This window comes from Felis catus, chromosome X, assembly GCF_018350175.1.
Source record: "Felis catus isolate Fca126 chromosome X, F.catus_Fca126_mat1.0, whole genome shotgun sequence".
In the NCBI taxonomy this organism is placed as follows: domain Eukaryota; kingdom Metazoa; phylum Chordata; class Mammalia; order Carnivora; family Felidae; genus Felis; species Felis catus.
In genome coordinates, this window is record NC_058386.1 from 46,302,501 (window position 1) to 46,326,511 (window position 24,011).

Here is a 24,011-nt window from a genome sequence, read left to right on the forward strand (position 1 = left end):
ATGCCTTTAAAAATAGTTATATTTCCAAATTTTCTTAAAGTGAGCATTTAATAGTTATATATGTATATTTAAAAGACATATTTGTATTTAAAAAGGACTCTAGACATAAAGAGAGCACACATACACACATAAATTCCCAGAGGAATATGCTAAATGCTCTGTGATACTGAATTGTCAGGATTGTAGAGCCTCCTCAGTCTGCTTCTAGCCTCCAATTTTCAAAATGTGGTTTATATATTTACTTAAAGACGACAAACAGAAGTTTTGTAGATAAGGTTTCAGAGAGCTCTGTTGGAGAATAAACTTGGGTCACGATACCCCTACCCTTTCCCTCTACAGATTAATGAGAAAGTAGCTAAGAACAGTTTGTGTCCAAAGAACATGGCAGCCACAGCCTATTGAGAATACTGTAAAAAAGTTTTAATACTTAACAACATGCTTGGGAGGACACAAATCTTTTACCTGTTAGGAGCATGAAAATTACACTCCAGCTTTCTCAGGAGAAAAAAGAAATGCTAAGAGGGAACAAATTTAAACATATCTCCTATCTAAGAGGACCAGGCACTCAGTGGCATGTAAACTTAGAAAACCCACAAGCAGTATACTCTATCAGGTGCAAAGCCTAGGCCCTGGAGTGGGAGGCTAGGACCCTACCTGTTGCAGTTGCTGCTGGTTGACTTGAGGTTCCCGGCGAGAGCCACCTTCTTCTTGCCCTGTGTCCTCTTCTCCTCGAGACCCCTCCTTCTCTTTGCTTAGTCTCTCTCGAATCACAGGTTCTCCTCGGAGAATGTGGCATAGGATGGCCAGCATGGACTCAGCCATTCGCCCACCATATACCTTCAGGGGTTTCCGGTTCCAAAGGTTCTTGATGCAAGTAAAGGCTGCCTAGAAATCATTTGAAAAGCTGCGTGATCATTCTATCTCAATTCAAAGCTACTGGAGGAGTAAGTCAAGGACTTACGGGAAAGTCTTTCCACAAAAGGTCAGTGCCAACAACAAAATCCTTGATCAGTACTGAGGGGGCATGGAGAAGCACACAGAAGGAGCACTGAACCCAATCTAAAGAACCAATCTCAAGTTTACAGTTCAAATATTTACACCACAGCATATTCTCCAATGGTCTCTATCCCCCTCTTCTGTAAGGCAGCCCTTATCTGGGAGTAGGATCCAATGGTTCTCCAACAATCAAGTTATTTCATTAAGGACCAAAAAGAAGGAGAGCTACCTAATCAGCATGAGAAATTTCTCTTGGTTTCAGAATGCTCAATACTCACTTTCTGAGTTACCACAAGGAAGCGGAGGGCACTGAATTGTGGAAAGTTCTGGACACCTCCAGGCAATTTGGCAGGCAGTGAATGTGGAGATTCAAGCACCGTGGTGGGATTCACCATCTTCTCCACTAGCATTAGCCAGGCATCTAGGAATTCTCCTGTGCCATCAGGTAAATCTGAATGTTCTAATCCCTCAGCAACAGGAACTTTGCCTCCCATGGACAGAGCCCAGTTGAAAGTTCTAAATTCAAAAAAGAAAAAGTATATACAGAGAATATTAGTATTGTAGATGGCGGGGGGGGGGGGCATTCAGAAGGTTCCCAGTATCTACACTGGCACTACACGTCCCTCCTCTTAGAGCTACAGCTGCTAATCTATCCAATATTTATTAGCTTTATCTTTTGGGGGAGGAGGGTTTACTCCAGATTTATTGGGGTATTACTGACATATAACATATGTAAGTTCAAGGTATACAATGTGATGATTTGATACACATACAGACTGCAAAATGATTACCACTTTTAGCTTTACTTTTCAAAGCCAAACTGAACAAACAAAAAAACAAAAGTGGTTACCAGAAGGGAAGGGAGTAGGGGAATGGGTAAAATAGGTGAAGGGGATTAAGAAGTACAAACTTAGTTACAAAACACAAGCACTTCACAGAAATGAAAACTGCGGCATAGGGAATGAAGCTAATAACATTATAATAACTTTGTATGGTGACAGATGGTAACTACACTTATTGGGATGAAAACTGCATAATGCACAAAACCGTCAAATCATAATGTTGTACACCTGAAACAAACAGAAAACTATATGTCAACTATACTTCGATAAAAAAGTGAAATTCAGCTTAGAATCTTCAGACTAAGAGAAGGAGAAAAATTATCAGTCAGAGAAACAATAGAAAAAGACAAGTCTATTAGAAAAATATGTACCAAGCACTAAAAACCAAATGAGAAAAAGCAGAGACCCTTATGAACACCTCTAAGACAGGGTGAATCCCAACCTCCAAGAAGACAGACAAATATGTCTAGTTCCCAGAATGTAAAAGGGTGTAACTAATGGCTGTCTCTATGTATCTCATGGTCACAGGACAGGTGATGTAGAAAGTTGTGTGCTAAGGCACACAGAAAGACCAAACTCCAAAAAATGCTTCTCTGTGAAACAACTCGATTCTTACTCAAAAAGAGCATTGTGGCCTCCAGAGCAGAGAAATTTCTGCAGCATGAGGTGGTAAGGATATTTCCTCTCATCAAACAGCATTGGAGATGTAAAACCAACGGAACAGATGAAGAATGTCAGCCTGAAAGAGGGGAAAAAAATTTTAGACTTCTCTGAAGCATTCACAGAAGCAGTAGGAAAATTCATGTAGAAGCCTAGAGTAAAATTTAACATTGTACTGAAGTGACTGAGAGACTGACTGGAATTCAGGTGGGTGGCTAGTCTGGTTGTTAAAATTTCTAAAGCAAAAAAGGTGATGATTTTTACACCTAGGAAAAAATACAAGGTTACTGAAATATAGTTTGATTATAAATACTTGAAAAATCTCTATATTCTAGACTAAGAAAAACCAAGACAGTACATTAAACTGCATGTAGGCTATGCATCTATAGTTAACAGGGGACCTTTCAAGTCCTCTAGGTCAGTGGTTCACTCTCCATTTAAGTAGAAAAGCAATGAATTTGATTCTGTATCTCAAGCAGAATCTCACCTGAAGCGGGGAGTAGGTGTATATGGTGGAGGTTGCCAAGATAAGCCCTTTGTGAGGAGCTTAGTGAGGGCTGAAGCTGTGGATCGAGCAGCAGGTGTCGGTGCTGTGGTGGTGCTGGCAGCATGATGGCTCCTTCTCTGGCGGACAGGAGACCCCACGCAAAGTTTAACAAGGAGTCCAAATAGTTCAGCAAGTGCTCGGCCTAATCTGGAGGAAGCTGGAACCCAAAAGTCAAAATAAGGCATGAGAGTACTCTCAGAATGGTTTCATTATAACTGACATTACTGACGATATATTTTTATGATCGACCACTTCCTCCCACACAAACACCTGGATTTGTTTCTACATCTGACAATCCAAAAAGGAAGTTCCAGAGAATAAATGCCTCTTTTGAAGGCAACAGAGAAGTATGTTGGCACTCATTATATATGTGAAAGACAAGATAAACATATTGTTAAAGTAGATATTAATGGAAACCGTCTTTGTAGAAAAAGCAACACAGCAATATGAACCAGTTAAGTAAATGAATACATCTACTGGGTTATGGAATCACTTAAAATGCCTACAGAACTTTAAACATAGCAAAACCGTTAACAATTTGGACAAGGAAAGAACATCAGATATACTATATATTGTCTGATCACAACATTAAATGTATGATCCCCAAAGGAAAAAAGATTGCTATGAAAAGCTTAACAATTTTATAAATGCCTTTCTTAAGGTGTTAGGTAGATTGTAAGTATTTCAAATTTTCATCCTTGTAGGATGCTTTTTGGTATACGTTGTTGAACCAAAGAGTAGAATCCAAACTCATGTTTGAAAATAGAAAAAGGGAAAGGAAACATGGCCAAACATATTCTACTTGGGTGTTTCTTTGCTTTTCTTAAACCATTTCTCTGTATTTTTGTTCTACAATATTACTCAAAATCATAAATGAAAATACTGCTATAGAATTTCTAAAACAAACATTTCATCATGATCCAGAGTTAAGAAAGGTTAGATCTGAGTCAAAGTAAAATCTCTTGTGTACAACAATGCACTGTGAAAAATAGGCTCTATTAGAGCTGGCAGTACATATCATACCCAAAACTTAGTAAGCTGAGTTAAACAGCCTAAGAAAAAAGGAATATGCCTTTCTTCTTAATCCATCCGAATTAGGATTTCCTAATATTAAGCGGTACAGATACTTGCACTGCTTGGCTGGATGCTGGGTATGCCCAGACTCTGAAAAACCAATGCATTCAAACCTAAGACTGCACTTTGTTTCACCTTCAGGTGAACAAACAGCAAAGTGGCTCAAAGGTTGTTAGCAAGGATAAGAAAAGAAGATAAAAGGCCAGTAGCCACAGATAAATAGACATTAAAAGCATGGGCTGGGCCCACAAATAAACCCCAGATTTTTCTAAGGTCAGAGTTGTCCAAAAGGTCTAGCAAAGAAAGTAGAGGTAAACCATGAGCACCTTCTTGGTCAATTTACCTTCAATATGGGGTTTGTGGTGGTAGATTTTCAAATTAAAATGAGTAGAAGTAAACAAATTAGAACAGAATGTAAAATTCAAGGGAGTTAAAAATAATAAACAGAATAACCAAAGTCCATTTTCTGCTTGTTTTGGGGCACAGCTCCAGATTCCCAGGAGTTATGTCTTCACTTTCCTCTACATTAAGGTGTCAGAAAGAGGTAAATATTGAGGAACATACAAAATAGGTTCCTTAAACACTGACATTAAGAGGCAAAAGACGACAAAGATCCGTGCACATCTTTAATGCAGTCTTGTATCATGTTAATGTGGTCTCCACAGAGCTGCCAAATTTACATTATTAAAACATGAATCAACCATGTCACTTGCCAGCTATGTTTAAGGGACAGAGAAAGGAAAAGGAGACTGGGTGGAGTAGCCACACAAGTAACAGGAAAACAGGACAGTTTCATACCACAGAAGCCAAGAAAAGAGTATTTTGAGGTGGTGGGCCAACTATCATCCTGCAAAAAAGTGAGAAAGGAGCTGAAGAGTATCCAATGGACTTAGCAATAGGTTACTAATGAGACATTTCAGTGGAATGGTAGGAGTAGAAGCCATTTGCAGTAGTTGATGAATAGGTAGGAAGGAATTAAAGACAAGGAGGGGTAGCTTTCAAGAAGCGAGTCTCTTATGCCTGTATCCCTAGCACTTAGTACAAAGCCTATCACACAGCAGATATTGTATTAAGTACACCTGAAAATAAGTCACCAAAGTTGAAAAGTTCCTTAAAGGAAACAACGCAGCCATATCAACTGAATTTGTCTGAGAACTGGTTAAAGCTCTGAAACCCAGAAAAGGGAGTAGAAAGAAAAAAATCACTCACCTGACAATAAAGGCTTGATTTGCTTGATTCTGGCAGCCATAGCAGGTGTGATTTTAGATTTGCCCTTAGAATCTGAAGCAGTAGGTTCATCTGTCTCCATGGGAGCCAATGTATCACCATCAAGCCCAATGCCTTCTAATAAGCCCTGGGTAGAAGCATCCATACTTGCAGCTGTTCCATCCTGTTCCCCATCTGTAGACACAGAGGAAAGCAGTAAGACCATGTTGAGTTGTCACTTACCTGGTTCCTTGTTCTGAAGTCACAAGAAATAGCTACCCATGGTGCTTGTTACACTTTAAGTTTCCATAACTTCCTAAATCTGAAATAGAAAAAGAAAAACAAAACAAAACTGTACTAACATGCTCCTCTCCTTGAAGCCCTTCTAAGTAGCTAATACTGACATTTTCCAGTGAGAGCATATGAACTGTCTTAAAACAGGGCTACCTTCTAAGACTAGGTACTGCATGACACAGGGGCACCATTCACACAGACTACAATATGAGTGGTACACCCTCCCTGCCCCAACCAATGCTGTCAAGGTGAATACCCTGTTTGAATTTCATGGCTTGCTAATAAACTCAAATTAAATATCATAAATTACCACTGGAGAAATACATTTTCTAGCATATAAGATTTTTGCATATGAATGTGAGGTGTAATCTTTTTCTTTTTTGGTGGGGATATGTGTGCTCTTAGATCTAATAATCAGCTTTAGACAAACGTTAATAAAACACATCACCAAGTTTTTTTTGTAATGTTCTAAGAAACCCTGTGGAAATGGGAGTCATCTTTGTTAAATATGTAAAAGAAATTGTTAGAAAAAAAATATATCCAGATTGTTAGGTGAAGCAATTCTTTGACAGAGTCTAATTTTGTTCATATATCCTTCCTAGTAAATTATTTTATAGTTTCTTTGAGTCAAAATTTGGTGTATTTGACTAAATTCGAGGTTCTAATTTTTGGTTTGGTCCTCTTTCTCCGAATTTATTAATACTTTATTATTTTTTTTATTTTAGAGAGTCAGCGAGTAGGGGAGAGGGGCAGAAAGAGAGTGAGATTATCCTAAGCATTTTCAACATGGAGCCCAAAGCGGGGCTCAATCTAACTGTGAGATCATGACCTGAGCCAAAATCAAGAGTTGGATGCTTCAACCTACTGAGCCACCCAGGCGTCCCTCTCCAAATTTAAATGGGCCAAAGGTTTGCGTTTGTTTTATTAGTGCTCTCCCCTCCCCCATAATAACTAGCTATTGTGTAACTCCTTATTTGGTTAAGTTATGCCTTTATTCCTTAAGCATTTTCCCTACGTTTAGTTAAACTCAGTACAATTTGTAAGCATATCTTATGGGTTTTTATATATGGAACTGTCTTCACTGTTTTCTTAATAGTCCACCAAATTAATTTCTTCCCCGTTGCAGAATATAGGGGAAAAAAGTTTCCAGGGGCACCTGAGTGGCTCAGTCGGTTAAGCGTCCGACTTCAGCTCAGGTCATAATCTCGCAGTCCATGAGTTCGAGTTCCACGAACTCACACTCTGTCTCTATCTCAAAAGTAAATAAACATTAAAAAAATTTAAAAAAGAAACTTTCCAGAAAGTTGCCTTTATTTTTTTTAATTAAAAAATTTTAAGGTTTCTTGATCTTTGAGAGACAGAGCACGAGTGGGGGAGGGGCAGAGAGAGGGAGAGACAGAATCTGAAGCAGGCTCCAGGCTCTGAGCTGTCAGTACGGAGCCCAACACGGGGCTGGAACCCACAAACTGAGATCACGACCCAAGCTGAAGCCAGATGCTTAACCAACTGAGCCATCCAGGTGCTCCAAAAGTTACTTTTATTAATTTTAGGTTTGTTGCATTAGAATCTGAAAATTGTGTATAATTTATGCTTACTGCAATTTGGAACTTTTATTGTGATATAACATAAAAGCTATTCTCTAAAATACCATTGTACAGGGGTGCTTGGTTGGCTGGCTTGGTTGGAAGTGCATGCAACTCTTGATCTCGGGGTTGTGAGTTCAAGCCCCACACTGGATGTAGAGATTACTTAAATAAAAATACCACTGTACAAAGGAGCCTAAAAGATGGCAGAGTAGGACGGCCCTGAAATCATCTACTCCCACGTTTACAACTAGATATCATCCACATCCAAGTCAATAAACTGAAGAGCAATTCGAAGACCAGCAGAACAAACTCCACAACTAAATATAGAGAAGCAGCTGCATCTGAGAGGTTAGGAAGGTCAGAAAGGCCGAGGGAGGCTGCCCACAGAAGGGAGGGAGTATAGGGTGCAGAGAGGGTAGGGAAACAGGCACTCGCACCAGGAAACTCACAAGAGGAGATTAATTCCCATAACGTTTGGCTTTAAAAACCAGAGGGGCTGTGGGCACCTAATGTGGCTCAGTCAGCTGAGTGTTCAACTCTTGATTTCAGCTCAGGTCATGATCCCAGGCTCATAGGATCGAGCCCTGCATTGGGCTCCTTGCTGAGCAAGAGTCTGCTTAAGATTCTCTTTCCCTCTTCCCCTCTCCCAGCTAGCGCATGCGAGCTGGGAAATATGCACATGAAAATAGACCCATCAAACTCACTGAGTCCACAAAACATAGGATTCATTACTACAAGGAGACCCAGAAGAGAGAGAAAGGGGGGTAGAAAATTTATTTGAAGAAATAATAGCTGGAAACTTCCCTAATCTGGGGAAGGAAACAGATAGGCAGATTCATGAGGCACAGAGAACCCCCAACAGAATCAACAAAAGCAGATGAACACAAAGACACTGTGATTAATTTTGCAAAATACAATGATAAAGAAAAAAACTGAAAAGCAGGAAGAAAAAAAGAAATAAATATGCAAAATATAGTGATAAAGAGAAGAATCAAAAAGCAGCAAGACAAAAAAAGTTGGTAACCTATGAGGGAAAACCCAGAAGGCAAGCAGATTTTTCAGCAGAAACTTGGTAAGCCAGAAGGGCATGGCATGAAATATTCAAAGTGTTGAATGGGAAAAAAATCTGTGGCCAGGAATAGTTTATTCAGCAAGGTTATAATTCAGAACAGAAGTAGAGATAAAGAGTTTCCCAGACAAAAACTAAAGGAGTTCACAAACACTAAAGCAGCCCTGTAAGAAATAGTAAAGAGGACTCTTAGTAGAAAGGAGAGATCAAAAGTGACAATATCGGGGTGCCTGGGTGGCTCAGTCAGTTAAGTGTCTGACTTTGGCTCAGGTCATGATCTTGTGGTTTGTGAGTTCAAGCCCTGCATTAGGCTTTGCAATGAGAGCTCAGAGCCTGGAGCCTGCATCAGATTCTGTGTCTCCCTCTCTCTCTCTCTCTCTGCCCCTCCCCTGCTCACTCTGTCTCTCTCTCAAAAAACAAACATTAAAAAATTTTTAATTAAAAAAAGTGACAATATCAAGGAACTCACAAAAAAGGATATAAAATGTAACAACAAATACCTAAAACATGGGGAGAGAAGAATGGGTTCAAACTTAAACCACAACCAACTAATATAGACTGCTATATGCAAAAGAAGTTATATACGAACATCATGGTAACCATCTATCAAAAACCACTAAAATATTCAAAGAATAAAAAGAAAGAAATCCAAATAGATCACTAAAGAAAATAGCAAACCATGAAAGATAAGAAAGGATCAGAAAATTTCAGAAACAACCACAAAACAAGTAACAAAATGGCATTACATATCTATCAATAATTACTTTGAATGTAAATGGACTAAACACTGCAATCAAAAGACACACAGTGACAATATGGATAAAAAAGCAAGACCCATCCTGCCTAAAAGAGACTCATGTTAGTCCTAAAGACACCTGCAAGTGGAATTCGAGGGGCTGGAGAATCATCTATCATGCAAATGGTTGTCAAAAGAAAGTCAGAATAGCAACACTTATACTGGACAAAATAGGCTTTAAAACAAAGATTGAGACAAAGGAGGACACTATATAATAATAAAAGGGACAATCCAACAAAAAACTGTAACAATTGTGAATATGCACTCACAAAGGAGCACCCAAATACACAATACAGTTGATAACAAACATAAAGGAACTAATTGATAGTAATACAATAATAGGGGACTTTAACACACCCACTTACATTAATGGACTGATCATCTAAACAGGGAATCAACAAGGTAACAAGGACTTTGAATGACACACTGGACCACATGGATTTAACAGATATATTCAAAACATTCCATCCTGAAACAAAATAGCAAAATAACACATACACATTCTTTTCAATTATACATGGAACAGTCTACAGAACAGATCACACATTAGTCCAGAAAACTAGCTTCAACAAATTTAAGAAGATTGAAGTCATACCATGCATCTTTTCTGACCACAATGCTATGACAACATAAGTCAACCACAAGAAAAAATCTGAGGGGCGCCTGAGTGGGTCAGTTGGTTTAAGTGTCCAACTCTTGATTTCAGCTCAGGTCATGATCTCAGGGTTTTTGAGATGGAGCCCCCACATCTGTGCTGACAGCACGGAGCCTGCTTGGGATTCTGTCTATCCGTCCCTCACTTGCATGTGCTGTCTCAAAATAAGTAAACATTTTTTAAAAATCTGGAAAGACCACAAATATGTGGAGGTTAAACAATATGCTACTAAACAACGAATGGGTCAACCATGAAATCAAAGTAGAAATTTGAAAAGTACATGGAAACAAATGAAAAACACAATGGTCCAAAATCTCTGGGATGCAGCAAAGACAGTTCTAAGAGGGAAATATTTAGCAATATAGGCCTACCTCAACAAGCAAGAAATCTCAAACAACCTACACCAAAAAGAGCTGGAAAAACAACCAAAACCTAAAGCCAGCAGAAGGAAGGAAATAATAAAGATTAGAGTAGAAATGATCTAGAACTAAAAAAAAAACATAACAGAACAGATGAATGATAACTGCAGCTGGTTCTTTAATCCTCAGTAAAGAGAAAGGACAAAAATAAAATCACCAATGAGAGAGGAGAAATAACAACCAACACCACAGAAATACAAAAAATCATGAGAATGTTATGAAAAACCATATGCTAACAAACTGGACAACCCAGAAGAAATGGACAAATACTTAGAAACATATAAACTACCAAAACTGAAACAGGAGGAAATAGAAAATTTGAACAGACTGATAACCAGCAAAGAAACGGAGTCAGTAATCAATAAACTCCCAGCAAACAGAAGTCCAGGACTGGATGGCTTCACAGGCGAATTCTACCAAACATTAAATCAAAGAAGACTTAATTCCTATTCATCTCAAACTATTCCAAAAAATATAAAGGGAAAGAAAACTTCTAAATTCTTTTTATGAGGCCAGCATTACCCTGATACCAATACCAGATAAAGACACCACTGAACGAGAGAACTACAGGTCACTATCCCTGATGAACACAGATGCAAAAGCCCTCAATAAACTCCTAGCAAACCAAATTCAACAGTATATTAAAAAAACATTCACCATGATCAAGTAGGATTTATTCCCGGGTTGTAAGGGTGGTTCAATATTTGCAAATCGATCAGTGTGATATATCAAATCAGTAAGAGAAAGGATAAGAATCATAAGATAATTTCAAGATGATGCAGAAAAAGTACGACAAAGAACAGTATCTATTCATGATAAAAAAAAAAACCCAACAAAGTAGGTTTAGAGGAAATATACCTAAACATAATAAAGGCCACATATGAAAAACAAAGCTCACATCATCCTGAATGGGGAAAACTGAGAGCTTTTCTTTTAAGATCAAGAATAAGACAAGGATGCCCACTCTTATCACTTTTATTCATCACATCACTCGAAGTCCTAGCCACAGGAATCAGAAAAGAAAAAGAAATAAAAGACATCCAAAAGTAAGGAAGAAGTGAAATTTTCCCTATTTCTAGATGACATAATACTATATATAGAAAACCCTAAAGACTCCACTAAAAAATGCTAGAACGGATATACATATTCAGTAAAGTCACAGGACACAAAGTCAACATACAGAAATCTGGTGCATTTCTATACACCAATAATGAAGAGAAAGAGAAATTAAGAACAATCCCATGCACCAAAAATAACATACTCTAGGAATAAACTGAACCACAGCGGTACTCTAAAACACTGATGAAAGAAATTGAAGAGAACACAAAGAAATGGAAAGACATTCCGTGCTCATGGACTTGGAAGAACAAATATTGTTAAAATGTCTATACTTCCCAAAGCAACCTACACACTTAATGCAATCCTATCAAAATACCAGCAGGAATTTTTACAGAACCACAACAAACAATCCTAAAATTTGTATGGAAACACAAAAGACCCCCAATAGCCAAAGAAACCTTGAAAAAAAAAAAAACAAAGCTGGAGGCATCACATTTTCAGACTTCAAGTTATAATATAAAGCTGCAGTTACCGAAAACTGTATGGTACTGGCAAAAAAAAAAAAAAAAACAAAAACAAAAAAAAAAACCAGACACACAGATCAACGGAACAGAAAAGAAAACCCAGAAATAGACACAACTATATGGTCAACTCATTTTGTCAAAGCAGGAAAGAATATACAATAGGAATAAGATGGTCTCTTCAACAAATGCTGTAAGGAAAAATGGACAAGATGTAAAAGAATGAAACTGGACCACTTTCTTACACCATACACAAAAATAAATTCAAAATGGGTCAAAGACCTAAATGTGAGACCTGTATCTATAAAAGCCCTAGAAGAGAACACAGGCTGTAACCTCTATGACATTAGCCATAGTAACATTTTCTAGATGTCTCCTAAGACAAGGGAAACAAAAGCAAAAATATACTATTGGGACTACATCAAAATAAAAATCTTCTGCACAGTAAAGGAAAACAACAAAATTAAAAAGTAGCCTACAGCACGTGAGAAAGTATTTGCAAATGACGTGTCCGATAAAGTGTTACTATCCAAAATATACAAACAACTTACTTCTACAACTCAACACCCAAAAAACATATAATCCAACCAAAAAATGGGCAGAAGACATGAACAGATATTTTTCCAAAGAAAGTATAGAGATGGCAAAAAAACACAGGATGTTCATCATCACTCAGCATCAGGGAAATGCAAATCAAAACTACATTGAGCTATCACCTCACACCTGTCAGAATGGCTAAAATCAAAGCCACAAGAAACAAAAGGTGCTGGTGAGGATGTAGAAAAAAAGGAACCCATTTTCACTGCTGGTGGGAATGGAAATTGGTGCAGTCACTTTGGAAAATAGTATGAAGGTTCCTCAGAAAGTTAAAAATAGAACTACCCTACAATTCAGCAATTGCGCTACTAGGTAGTTATCCAAAGAATGCAAAAACACTAATTCAAAGGGATACATGCACCCCTATGTTTAAACTAGCATTATTTACAATAGCCAAGATATGGAAACAGACCAAGTGTTCACTGACTGATAAATGGATAAAGAAAAAGTGGCACATATGAAAATGGAATGTTCTTCAACCATAAAAAAGAATGAAATCTTGCCATTTGCAAGGATGTGGATGGACTTAGTATAATGCTAAGCAAAACAAGTCAAAGACAAACACTGTATGATTTCACTCCTATGTGGAATTTAAGGAACAGAACAAATGAGCAAAAGGGGAAAAAAGAGAGTGAGACAAACCAAGAAACAATTATACAGAACTGATCATTACCAGAGGGGAGGGGTTGGGGAAGGGGTTATATAGGCAATGGGGATTAAGGAGTGTACTTGTCCTGATGAGCTTGTCCAGGTGATGTATGGAATTGTTGAATCACTATACTATAGAACTGAAGCTAATACAACACTTCATGTTAACCTACTGGAACTAAAATAAAAACTTTTAACAAATATAAAAGAAAAATTTTAAATATATAACATGGAATCAGAAAAACAAAATAGCCCTGTCCATATATGTGTGAGCCACATATAATTTTAAATTTTCTAGTAGCCACATTAAAAATTAAAAACATAATTTTTAAAAAATTTTTTAATGTTGGGGCGCCTGGGTGGCTCAGTCGGTTAAGCATCCACCTTCAGCTCACGTCATGATCTCACGGTCTGTGGGTTCGAGCACTGCATCGGGCTCTGTGTTGACAGCTCAGAGCCTGGAGCCTGCTTCAGATTCCGTGTCTCCCTCTCTCTCTGCCCCTCCCCTGCTCATGCTCTGTCTCTCTCGGTCTCAAAAATAAATAAAAACATTAAAAAAAATTTAAAAATTTTTTAATATTCATTTTTGAGAGAGAGAGAGAGAGAAAGAGAGAGAAAAGCAGAGAGAGAGGGAGACACAGAATCTGAAGCAGGCTCCAGGTTCTGAGCTGTCAGCACAGAACCCAGTGCAAGGCTCAAACTCACGAATTTTAAGATCATGACCTGAGCCGAAGTCGGATGCTTAACTGACTGAGCCATCCAGGCGCCCCAGATAATTTTTAATATACTGTTTAACCCAATTTATTCAATTTTTATTTTTCAACATATAATCATATATAAAAATTGTTAAGTTTTTATACTCAGTACGTTTAGAGTACATCTCAATTTGGACATCATATTTTCATAGAAATAGCTGATCTACGTTTATTTCATACATTTTATGCATGTATGAATATATGTGTGTGTGTGTGTATGTGTATACACACACACACACACACACACACACACACACACACACACACACACACACACACACACACACACGTAGGATGCATGCCCAGCGTGGAGCCCACCCTGGGGCTTAAAGTCATGACCCTGAGATCAAGAGCTGAGCTGAGATCAAGAGTCGGACACTTAACTGACTGAACCACCCAGGTACCGCTTTCACAGAATTTAGTTGAAAAAAAAAAAAAAATACATTCACATACCGAAGTTGTTCTAAACATACTTAGAAGCCTTCTAACAACTGAACACAGTAATAGTTGTTATATTGAAACTAACAAAAATTAAGAATTCAGTTTTCTCCATCCAATCTATATAATCTCAACTACATGTTTAGCAACCCTATTTCCAAATAAAGTCACATTTTGAGGTGCTGGGGGGTTAGTGCTTCAACATAGTTTTTTTGTGTAGGTGGGGTGGGGAGACACAATTCAAAACATAATACCCTCCCCTTTTAAGAGGAAATAAAGAAAAAAAAAGAGCAAGAGGGAAGATAGAGAGAAAGGGGAAGAAGAAAGATTGGGGGGGGGACACCTGGGTGGCTCAAGTCAACATCTCATGGTTTGTTGAGCTTGAGCCCTGCATCAGGCTCCCTGTGGTCAATGCGGAGCCTGCTTCAGATCCTCTGTCCTCCTCTCATGCTCTCTCTTTCAAAAATAAACATTTAAAAAAACAGGGAGGGAGAGCAAAAGAGGAAGAAAAAAATCCAATTTTTTTAGCTGTACTGGCTACCTTATGAGTGTTCAACATTCCACACATGGCTAGTGGCTACCATATTGAGCAGTGTGGTTCTAAAGTGTTCCACAGTCACTTAAGACAATCATTTGCCATCTTTAAGCAGGGAAATTAAGCTTCTGATAAGTATGCATACACAAATTAGAGTCCCACCATACGCTCTGATACAGTAACTTCTAGGAATTAATCTTCCCTTTACAGAAAACTATATAAAAAGATACTCATTTTTAAAAATAGTCCATTAGAAACTTAACAGGGAATGGTTACTTCACAAACCCTTTCTTTACATGGCACTTAATGTCAAGTGAAAAGAGATCTAAAATATTACCTCTAAGATAATCTCAACTATGTTAATAAAATGTATCCCCAAGGGGAAAGATCAGGTAGATACTTCCAAAATATTATTTGTGATACAAGTATGAGTAATTGTTCTTTCTACTACATCCTATAATTTTTACCATTATGTGTATATACATTTTAGAGAGAAAATGAGTGAAAATAATTTTATAATAAAAATGAAAGGAAAAAAAATTGAGGACTAAGGAAAACAGAGGTAACTAAATTTTCACACACACACACACACACACACACACACACACACACACACACACACACACAGTCACCTATAAAGACACAGAGACAGAATTCAGGAGAATTAATGGCTAAGATTTTGGTTTCTTGGTTACCTGATCTTTTTCCGCCCTGGGTCGTACCTGCCTTCTCATCCTTTGGAACCAGTTTCTGCATGTCCGCCTGGCCAAATTCACACCCAGATGGTAGGCTGCAACAAGACAAACCATGAGCAAAAAGAACTGTCATAGCTCATTTTTAAAGTTATGCTTGGTTCCTAATCTGCTTGACTGACACTATCCTCCCTGTAACAGGTAAGTTAACCTAATAGGGTATCTGCAATGATCAAGTTCCTGAGGTAGCACTCAACAAGGTTTTGAAATCAACTCTTTGGATTTGGATAACAAATTTAAAATACCTATCATGCTGACACTGCATAATAAGGACATAAGATCAAAGATGTAGAAGATAATACATTTATAAGCAAGCCCCCAGGCTGGTAAATGGGAAGGACAATACTATGGACTGAACATTTGTGTCCCCTCAAAATCGTATGTTAAAATCCTAACGCCCAATGTGATGGTATTAGTCGGTAAGGCCTTTGGGAAGTTCTTACATCTTGAGGGAGAACCCTCATGAATGGGACTAAGCATAAAATGAATAAATAAATAAGCATAAAATTAATGGGACCAAGCATAAAAGACGCTCTAGAAAGATTCCTAGTCCCTTCCACCATGTGAAGATAAAAACAATTAAAAGTCTACAACCCAGAAAAGGACCCTCACTCAACCATGCCAGCACCACAGCCTCAGACTTCCAGTTTCCAGAACTATGAACAAACAATAAAATTCTGTTTATAAGGATCCAGTCTGTGGCATTATGTTACAGCAGCCTGAATGCACTAAGACAGATAAGGAACCCTCTGAACTCTTTACTAATAGCCTTCTATCCTTGACCAAAACAATCCTCCAGGATAATTGAACTTAGTTTCTGTTAGGAAAGACAAAGATAATAAAGAGATGACCATTCCCTTACCTGTTTGGGGTACACAGGGAGAGAAGAACAGTGCTTTCCCACACCAGGGAGCAGTATAACTGGCTCAGCTTGCTCAGAACACTCAGACCCAACTGAGAACCCCACTGGTTTACGGAGATGGAACGAATTTCACTCTGCAATCAAAGTAAACAGAAGCTGATCTTTGGGATGCCCTCCTCAACATTTGTCTGTGTCTAACATCCCTTCTCATTTTCTTCTCATTGCTTTCTTGGAAAGTGAAAGACAACAGTCATGTGCAACCTTCTAAAGAAACAGTTCTGTAGATTCATTGACAGCCTTCTAATTTTTTTAGGTGGTAGGGAGCTTGTTATTTTCCTCTTGTTTCTTAATTTCAATAAACGTTTGATTTAATTTCTTGAAGGGAACATTTCACATGAATTTTATTTAATTTAATAAAAAGTCATGAAAATAAATCCCTAAGCTTTGTAATGCAATTGAATTGTTTTCTAAATAGTTTATACCTGTGCCTTTCATTTGATTTGATCCAAAGAATATACTCCTGTTCAAAGGCATAGAACAGAGGTGCTGAAACATTACATCATTAATCTTTAGAACTGAATACTTGAGAACTAAAGGCTGTAAAACTGTGAGCACACAAAAACACCCTTTGTTTCTGGAACCACAAGAGGAACCTCACACGGATGGCAGGCATAGGGTTTGATATTTAAGTAATCTTTATTAATCTGTTAATTACCACTGACTTAAATGTTCTGTGGTCAAATTTCTTTCTTGCCATCCCATTATTAGGCCTACATGCATTTGTAGAAAGATTGGGAAACAATAAGGCCAGATAAGCACCCAATTGAGGCTTGCCTACTAAGAGGTGACTACATATTCCAGTTGGCCTATATAGCTGCCCATTATTTATAGCAACCTCTTTTCCTCTCAACAAAGTCCAATTCAGAAAACAAATTATATGGTAACCCAAATTCTAATGAAAAAAAAAAAAAATACTAAGGCAAAGCGAAACTAGACAGCAACCCGAAACATAAACCTATATTACTCACTGAAAAAAAATCTGTTCTTTTAGCAGCTAGCCCAGGTAGAACTGCTTCTAAGCACAGTAAGATGCCCAGTATATGCCACAGGTATTTTACCAGCTTTAAACCAACTTGCTCACCCCTAGTTCTTACCTGTCCAACTCTGCAAGTATGAACAAACATCATGATGTAGGCGTGGGCAGCAGTAAGTGCATGCAGTAGAGGTGTGGCCTGAGCTGAGAGGGTAGCATCAGCAACATTGCCAGCACAAGCCAGTTCTCTCAATAACACTGAGCCCCCAGGGGATTCAATTGGGCGGTGTAACGGCTCCAAGGATGAAAGGATGGAGTCCAACTGAAGGAGACCCTCCTGAAGAACTTTGGGTTCATGTGACAGTGTCTGAAACAAGAATAATAATTAAATCATTAATGTACAATGAATTTCATATGCATCATGTCTTTAATAGTCACAATGGAAGAAGTGCAAGACAAGTCTCACAAATTTCAAACCTGGCCATGGTCTCCCATCTGGGTAAATGGCAGAGCCAAAATATGAATGCAGGTAGGACATACCTAAATGCTTCCTAAAGAAACATTTTACTTCTCTCAAATGAGAGGCTTTCAAATGTGGTAAGCCAATCATATTTAAAAGCTTGTGATGGCCAAACTGAAATACTGTTACAGGAAGGACTCCACACTATGTGATTAATTACAAATTTTTCTCAATAGGGAGCAATATTAGGCAAGGTTCCAAAGCATGGAAGTAAACCGGTATTAGAACTGTTCTTTTCCTAAAATAAGAGGTGATTCTAGAATAGGTATCAGCTAGGCAATCTCCTTTTTTATGAGACGACTCAAGATTATATGGCCCTTGTAATTTGCTTTTTGAGTCCACAGAAAATTCTGTCATCAAAAGACAGGAGAACTTAAGTGTCTTTCCTGTGGCTTTAAACACATCTATCCATTCTCACACAGTATCTTAGAGGTAGGATAAAGATGGATCACAGCCCCTTTTCCTCTCTCTCTTATGAACAGCACTTAATTAAATATTGCAAAGAGTAAAGCAAAATAAAACATTAATTACAGCTATGTCACAATTATGGACCCTTCCAAGTCCATAAGCAACTGGATTACTGATTTTTAGCAGCAATTACTTGCCATTGCACAATCCAGCTAATAAAGGAACTTCATAGATTTAATGCAGTCCCTATGAAAAGGTCAATGGCCTTTGGGTGGGGGTAAGAAATAGAAATCTCTCTCTTAAAATCCTTAAGAATCTCAAGGGACCCCAAATAGATATAACTATCTTGAAAAAGAACAAAGTTGTAGATCTCAAACTTCCTGATTTCCAAACTTATCACAAAGCTACAGTAATAAAAATGTGGTTCTGGCATAAAGACAGACTTTAAGACCAACAGAATAGAATAACGCCCGAAAATAAACCCTTACATCTACAGTCAAATGATTTTTGATAAGGGTGTCAAGACAAAGGTGCAAGTGGGGCGCCTGGGTGGCGCAGTCGGTTAAGCGTCCGACTTCAGCCAGGTCACGATCTCGCGGTCCGGGAGTTCGAGCCCCGCGTCGGGCTCTGGGCTGATGGCTCAGAGCCTGGAGCCTGTTTCCGATTCTGTGTCTTCCTCTCTCTCTGCCCCTCCCCCGTTCATGCTCTGTCTCTCTCTGTCCCAAAAATAAATAAACGTTGAAAAAAAAAATTAAAAAAAAAAAAAGACAAAGGTGCAAGAGAAAGAACAGGCTTTTCAACAAATAGTGGTGGGAAAACTGGGTATCTACATGCAAAAGAATGAAGTTGGGCCTTACTTTACACCATATGAAAAAATTACTCAAAATAGATCAAAGACCTGAAGGTAGCAGCTAAAAATATAAAAACACCTAAAAGGAGCCATAGTGTAAAAGCTGTGTGACACTGGATTTGGCAATGGTTTTTTAGATTTGACATCAAAAGCACAGCAATGGCAGGAAAAAAAGATAAAATGGATCTCATCAGAATTGAAAGCTTTTGTGCATCAAAGTACACTATTAACAGAGGTAAAAGGCAACCCATAGAGTGGGAGAAAATATTGCGAATCATTTATCTGATAAGGAGTAACCAGAATATATAAAGAACTCCTACAACTCAACAACAAGAATCAAACCCCACTAAAAAATGGGCAAAGGACTTGAGTAGACATCTCTCCAAAGATACACAAATGGCCAATAAGCACATAAAAAGATACTCAACATCACTAATCATTAGAAAGATGAACACTGAAACCATGAGGTTGCACTTATACCTACCAGGTTGGCTACTATCAAGGAAAAACAAAGAAAAAGAAAATTAACAAATGTTGGTGAGGATGCAGAGAAATTGGAACCCCTGTGCATTGTTGGTCAGAATGTGAAATGGTGGAGCTATGAAAAACAGTATGGTGGTTCCTTGAAAAATTAAAAATTGAACTGCCATATAGTCCACCAATCCTACTTCTGAGTGTATAACCAAAAGAACTGAAAGGAGTCTTGAGTATGATCACACTTTTATGTGGGATCTAAACAAGTTAAATTCAAAGAACCAGAGAGCAGAATGATGGTTGCCAGGGGCTGGGGGGAAATGTGGAGATGTTGGTCAAAGGGCAAATTTTCAGTTATGAGTAAGTTCTGGAGATTTAATATAAGCATGGTGTCTAGTTAATACTATATTATATACTTGAAATTTGCTGAGAATAGATCTTAAGTGTTCTCACCACACACACACACACACACACACACACACACACACACACACACACACACACACAGCCTTGAAGAAATACAGGCACACCCGTGTTCATTTCAGCAGTATTCAAAATAGCCAAAAGGTGGAAGTAGCCCAAATGTTTATCAGTGAATGAATGGATAAACAAAATGTGGCTTACACATATAATAGAGCCATAAAAAGAAAGGAAATTCTGACATATGCTACAGCATGGGTGAATCTTGAAGACATTATGCTATGCAAAATAAGCCAACCACAGAAAGACAAACAGCTTATGAATTACATGAGGTACCTAGAACAGTCAAATTCAGAGTAACAGAAAGTAGAACAAATTTACCATGGGCTGGGAGGGCAAGGGGAATGCAGAGTTGTAATTTAATGAGTACAGAATTTCAGTTTTGCAAGATAAAAAACTTCTGGAGATTGGTTTGCAACAATGTGAATGTACTTAACACTACCGAACCATACAGTTAAAAATGGCTAAAGTGGTAAATATCATGTGCTGTATATTTTACCACTATTTAAAAAAAATAAAGCACTTAATTTTTTGGCAAAACTTGAACAATCTTGAAAAAGGAAAAAAAACTACATTAACTAAACAATACCAGATTGTGTTAAAAGCATCTATGAGAAAGGATGACATAATAAAACCCAGCTCCAAAACATTCTTGAAGATATACTTTCTCTTCCAATAAACTCAGATGTTAGAACTATGTACCAAACCTAGGAACAATAAACAACTTCAACTTTTCAATGAGAAATGATGTGACACACTATTTATTAGGCACAAAATTCACCTGTAGCACATAACCACAAATTTCTTCATTATTTTTTGGTTGTAGGTAAAGGGAGACCACAATAAAAACATGTACACAGAAGTACTGCAAAATTGATTTCTAAAAAGAAATGAAAATATTTAGCCAGATGCTCTTACCAATATGGATTTGCAGACACCTGCAACAGCCTGACAGGCTGCAGATGTAGGAAAATCAATGGGCAGATTGGGAAGACCCAAAATGGTGACCAAAGGCAAGAGTCCTTTCTGATTCACAAATTCCTGGCAGTGGTCATCTGTTGTATTGTTGCTCAGAATAGATTCCACAAATTTCATCTAGGTAATGAAAATGAAAAAGAAAATGTTAGAGACTAACACCTGGAACTAAAAGGCCAGCTTGGAGTAAGAACAGGGGTAGCCTTGTATTCATGTAATCAGTATTTTCTAAGATACCAAAACCTCAGGTAAGTAAGTATAGAGATGACATGGACCCTAAACATCTGCCAAAAACACCCACAAAAAACAAAAAACAAACACCACAAATACGAATTACTTCTCCCCAATCTACCTTTTTGGCTACCTAAAGTTATATAATTTGAGTTACATAATTTGAGAGCATAGAGAGGATAAATGACTTGCTCAGAGCCACACCCATGAATTAGTGGCAAAATCAGATCTAATTCTCTTAATTTGCTCCTAGTGTGACAGTGCATTACCTCTCTCCTGGAAGCAAAAATGGATACTTTCCCTCAATGTGCCCATAATACAAATGAAAACTAGAACTCTGGAAGAGTGGTTTGGACCAAACAAAGCATTTTTTAAGGGTAACAAAGTAAAATGTGGGCAACAAACACACAGGCACATCTCTTCCAAAGATACCATCTCTGAAAGTCTTGGAAGTGCTTAGTGGGCTAGAATAATTGCTAAGTGGGCTTCCTCTTATAGAGAAATAATTCTGGGAAAATTCAAACTCTTTACTTTTTTCTTGAGACACACGGGAAGTTAAAATGAAACATCACATTACTATTTTTTTATACAAAAGAGAAATTAATGGGAAATCTAGCAAATAATGGGAAAAAATATATGTTGGACATGTTCATAGAACACAATACTGGACTGGCCTAACAAATCCCACTCTTCTGCTTGGATTCCAATTGGGAATAGTAACAATGAACAGAAAATTGGGAGTATCTAAAAAAGGGGAAGAGTGTTGTCCATTTTTGGCAAACCAGTCTCACAGAACAAGGTTTGCACATCTTTGCCCACTGTTCTGCACTGTAAAGGCTCCAGTGAAAATAAATGTAAAATCACTGGACTATTTGGTAATCCCACACATTTTCCAGAATAACACACCCCTTTACTCAGTTTGCCCTACCATGAATCTTACCACATTAAGGATGTAATCCATGAGGGGAATAGGAATACGTTCTTCTGTACCAACAACCCTGTTAAGGGAGAAAAGAGTGAGTTACACAAATTCGCAATACTAGTGCAAGAAAACAAAGGAAAGGGAAACAGCACGAAATTCTAGGTTCTTTCTTTAAGTTAGTCTTTAGTACAGCACAAGGAAAAAGAAAAAACTGAAATCAAATCTGAAGCTAGCTTTTCTAGCCTGCCTAGGTTGAGAGCACAAAAGAAAAAACCAGGCCTTAACAAACTCAGTATTTGCACATATCTCAAAAGAAACTATCCTATCTTAGGCAAACTATCATAGGAGGAATTCATTGGTATGAAAACAGTAAGTTCGACTGAGACTACTGACACATTTGCTTAAAGATAGAAGCTAGGCAAAGAAACAAATACAACATCTTACCATGTTCTTGAATTAGGTTTAAAGTTACAATAGACGGCAGGAAATGGAATTTAATTTTGTTCAAAATTCCATGCTTAGATTGACAAACCATTCAGAACAGTTAATCAAAGATGAAGCCAACACCCAAGCCCTCCTTCCCTAACTATTTATACTTGTATCACAACAGTCCCTGAAATATCCAAAACCTGTGATCAGGTCTTTTGCTTCAAATACTTAAATGCTGCACCACAGACAAGGCGGCTGGCAGTAATGCCATAGCTGCAGGAAACGAAGCCTTTAAGCCCAATCTTGGCTTTTGCAAGAAACAAAAGGGGGGAAACCCACAATATCTATTAAAATGAAACACAATTTACCTCAAAGATGAACCCTAGGAAGGGTCAAAACTTCAGTCGAATAGGGAGCATTCTGGATATAGGCCCTTGAAGACATTTGGGTAAAGGGCAGAAATAAAAGAAGGGAGAGGTGGGGGGAGAGAGAGGGCAAGAAAACTGGCAAGAAGTTAATAGTCCTCAAGATGTAAATAAAGATTTACCAGGCATCAAAATGCAGACTAGACAGTGGCTTCAGTGATGACATACCTAGAGCTAGAGTTTGACAAGGATATTTGAAGAATACAGGGAAGAACTTACTACAAAGGGGGAGGGGGTGTCTATAAGCCAGGAGTGAAATGATTCCATGGGAAGACTGCAACTTTTCCTTGACTATAAAGTTCCTCCTCAACCACTACAGCAATCCCTACGTACAGTAATCATCCACCCCAGCCTGACTGTACCTCCTGGGAAAGAACCTAAAGATCCATCTCTACAGCTAAGGAGTGCAGGTGTGTTTCTAGCCCAGATGAAACACCTGTCCCTTTGTAAAAACGGTAATGGCAAAGAGCCAAAGTAATATTATGAAATGGGACCCAGGTACTTCCCTCATTTGCTAGATGGAAGTTAGGGAGGAGAATGAGAGAGAAAACAAACCAATAATGGTTCTTAATCCACATCTAGGAGCAAACTGGTAACCACTTTTTTTCACTATCTTCATCTTTTGGCTTCCAGGCTGACAACGTCATGCAAGAATAGTAAACATGATCAACTCCCCCTTTGGAGGTAAAAAAAGGAAAAGCTCCTTTAAGAATGAGACATCTGAGCTGGCTTTGCAGGAATTTGGTAGATAGAAAAGAAGGAGATAAGATAATCTGCGGATGGGGATAAATATGGCTATAACACGGTGACACATATCCTAAGAAAAGCATGGAGTGAAAAAACATGAGGCCATGAGAAAATGTCAATTTACTATGACAGCTTGAAATCTGGGCATGTTAGATCTAAGGTGTAAGATGTCCAGGCAGAGAAAACATTATATGCAGATGAACAAG

General features: G+C 38.1%; 1 protein-coding gene across 15 annotated transcripts in view; it reads right to left on the minus strand.

The window, feature by feature from the left end:
* The window catches only part of HUWE1 (HECT, UBA and WWE domain containing E3 ubiquitin protein ligase 1), a 169,169-nt gene that overhangs the window by 50,717 nt on the left and 94,441 nt on the right, over positions 1-24,011 (minus strand). For 14 of the 15 annotated variants that reach the window (XM_045051044.1, XM_045051042.1, XM_045051052.1 and 11 more), the window contains 10 exons: positions 22,223-22,280; positions 20,995-21,171; positions 17,466-17,711; positions 16,312-16,445; positions 15,393-15,487; positions 5,329-5,520; positions 2,986-3,202; positions 2,455-2,577; positions 1,275-1,512; positions 655-885 (listed from right to left, as the gene is read on the minus strand). In XM_045051044.1, coding sequence (XP_044906979.1) covers positions 655-885; positions 1,275-1,512; positions 2,455-2,577; positions 2,986-3,202; positions 5,329-5,520; positions 15,393-15,487; positions 16,312-16,445; positions 17,466-17,711; positions 20,995-21,171; positions 22,223-22,280 — 1,711 coding nt within the window. The remainder of the gene's footprint in view (positions 1-654; positions 886-1,274; positions 1,513-2,454; positions 2,578-2,985; positions 3,203-5,328; positions 5,521-15,392; positions 15,488-16,311; positions 16,446-17,465; positions 17,712-20,994; positions 21,172-22,222; positions 22,281-24,011) is intronic. The other variant, XM_045051049.1, reaches the window with a different exon arrangement.